The 1533-nt window shown below is 43.6% G+C and overlaps 1 protein-coding gene across 1 annotated transcript; it reads right to left on the reverse strand.

Moving 5' to 3' along the window:
* Nucleotides 1-456: 456 nt before the first annotated feature.
* LOC145010635 (uncharacterized) lies at nucleotides 457-1056 on the reverse strand. Its single transcript, XM_078969154.1, has one exon. It carries the CDS (start codon nucleotides 1054-1056, stop codon nucleotides 457-459), a length of 600 nt encoding a protein of 199 aa, XP_078825280.1.
* Nucleotides 1057-1533: the final 477 nt, after the last annotated feature.

The following is a 1533-nucleotide window of genomic DNA, read 5'->3' on the forward strand; positions in this document are numbered from 1 at the left end:
ATTAAACCCCTTGGTCAACAAAAGTCAAAGCAATCAACAGCTCCAAGAAATCAGCCAAATGACCAACACGTGGGCAGGGCGCGAGCCGCGTGCTGGCTGTGTCTAGCCTCCAATACCTAGCAGATCCAACAGCGAACAAGGTATCCTTCTACACGGGTGGCACTCGGGCCGCGGGCTGGTCGTGGGAACTAATTGCTCAAAAAATTCCAAGTTTGCTTCGAAACATCCACGCGGGTAAGGCTCGGGCTGCAAGCTAGCCATGTCGAATTGCTGAGAAAACCTCTAGACCTTCTGATCTTTGTTCCATACGGGCCGCGGGTATGCCTGCACATCAAAAATGAGATTTTTCCAAAAAACATGATTTTTAAGCGAAAACGATCCCCGTAAGGCCCGGTTTCAAAAATTTGACAAAATTTGGAGTAAAACGGGGAACGATTGGTGAAACCTTTCAAAAATTTATTTGAATCCCAAAAAAAACGCTTTGCAAAATGATTTATTTGAATTTGAAAAATGGTGAAAGCACATTGCTTTCCAAAAATGCCCTTCTTTAATGTCTTTGGCGAGACGTCTTCCTAGCTTTCTTCCACACATCTGGACATCCAAATGGATGATTTCAAGGGAATTAGCACTGAAACCTTCATAGAATGGCTTCAACCAGTGCCCATTGACTTTGAAAATTTTTCCCGTCTTTTCACTTTGAATTTCCACCGTCCCAAGGTCAAAGGTCTTTATCACAACAAAAGGTCCAATCCATCTTGACCTTAGCTTTCCTGGAAATAACTTCAATCGTGAATGGTATAGTAAGATCCAATGCCCTGGTTCAAAATGCTTCCGGGTGATCGACTTGTCGTGGAAGAGCTTCGTTTTCTCCTTGTAAATCCTTGCATTTTCATAGGAGTCATTTCTCAATTCTTCTAGCTCTTGGAGTTGAAGTTTCCTATGCCTTCCCGCCTCGTCAATGTTGAAATTACATTGCTTGACCGCCCAAAATGCGCGGTGCTCTAATTCGACGGGAATGTGACATGGTTTTCCAAAAACCAATCTGAAGGGCGACATTTCTATCGGGGTCTTATAAGCGGTTTGATAGGCCTATAAGGCATCGTCAAGCCTCAAAATCCAATCCTTCCTTGTCGGGTTCACTGTTTTCTCTAGAATAGACTTCACTTCACAATTCGAGACTTCCGCTTGACCATTCGTTTGAGGGTGGTAGGCGGTAGAGACACGATGGGTCACGTTGTACTTTTTCAATAAAGCCTCCATCATTTTGTTGCAAAAGTGCTTCCCTCTATCACGAATCAAAGCCCTAGGTACACCAAATCTCACAAACACATTAGATTTTAAAAACTCGATAACCGTTTTGGCATCATCCGATCTTGTGGCTTTGGCCTTAACCCACTTAGAAACATAGTCAACCGCGAGCAAGATGTAAACGTTGCCAAACGAAACGGGAAATGGGCCCATGAAATCAATCCCCCATACGTCAAAAATTTCACAAACAAGGATTGGATTTTGGGGCATTTGGTTCTTTTGCGA

Source organism: Lactuca saligna, chromosome 8 (assembly GCF_052625555.1).
Source record: "Lactuca saligna cultivar CGN05327 chromosome 8, ASM5262555v1, whole genome shotgun sequence".
In the NCBI taxonomy this organism is placed as follows: Eukaryota; Viridiplantae; Streptophyta; class Magnoliopsida; order Asterales; family Asteraceae; genus Lactuca; species Lactuca saligna.

What these genes read in the sequence shown, in the direction of transcription:
- LOC145010635 (XM_078969154.1), bottom strand. Translation starts at nt 1,056, where the DNA reads ATGTCGCCCTTCAGATTGGTTTTTGGAAAACCATGTCACATTCCCGTC.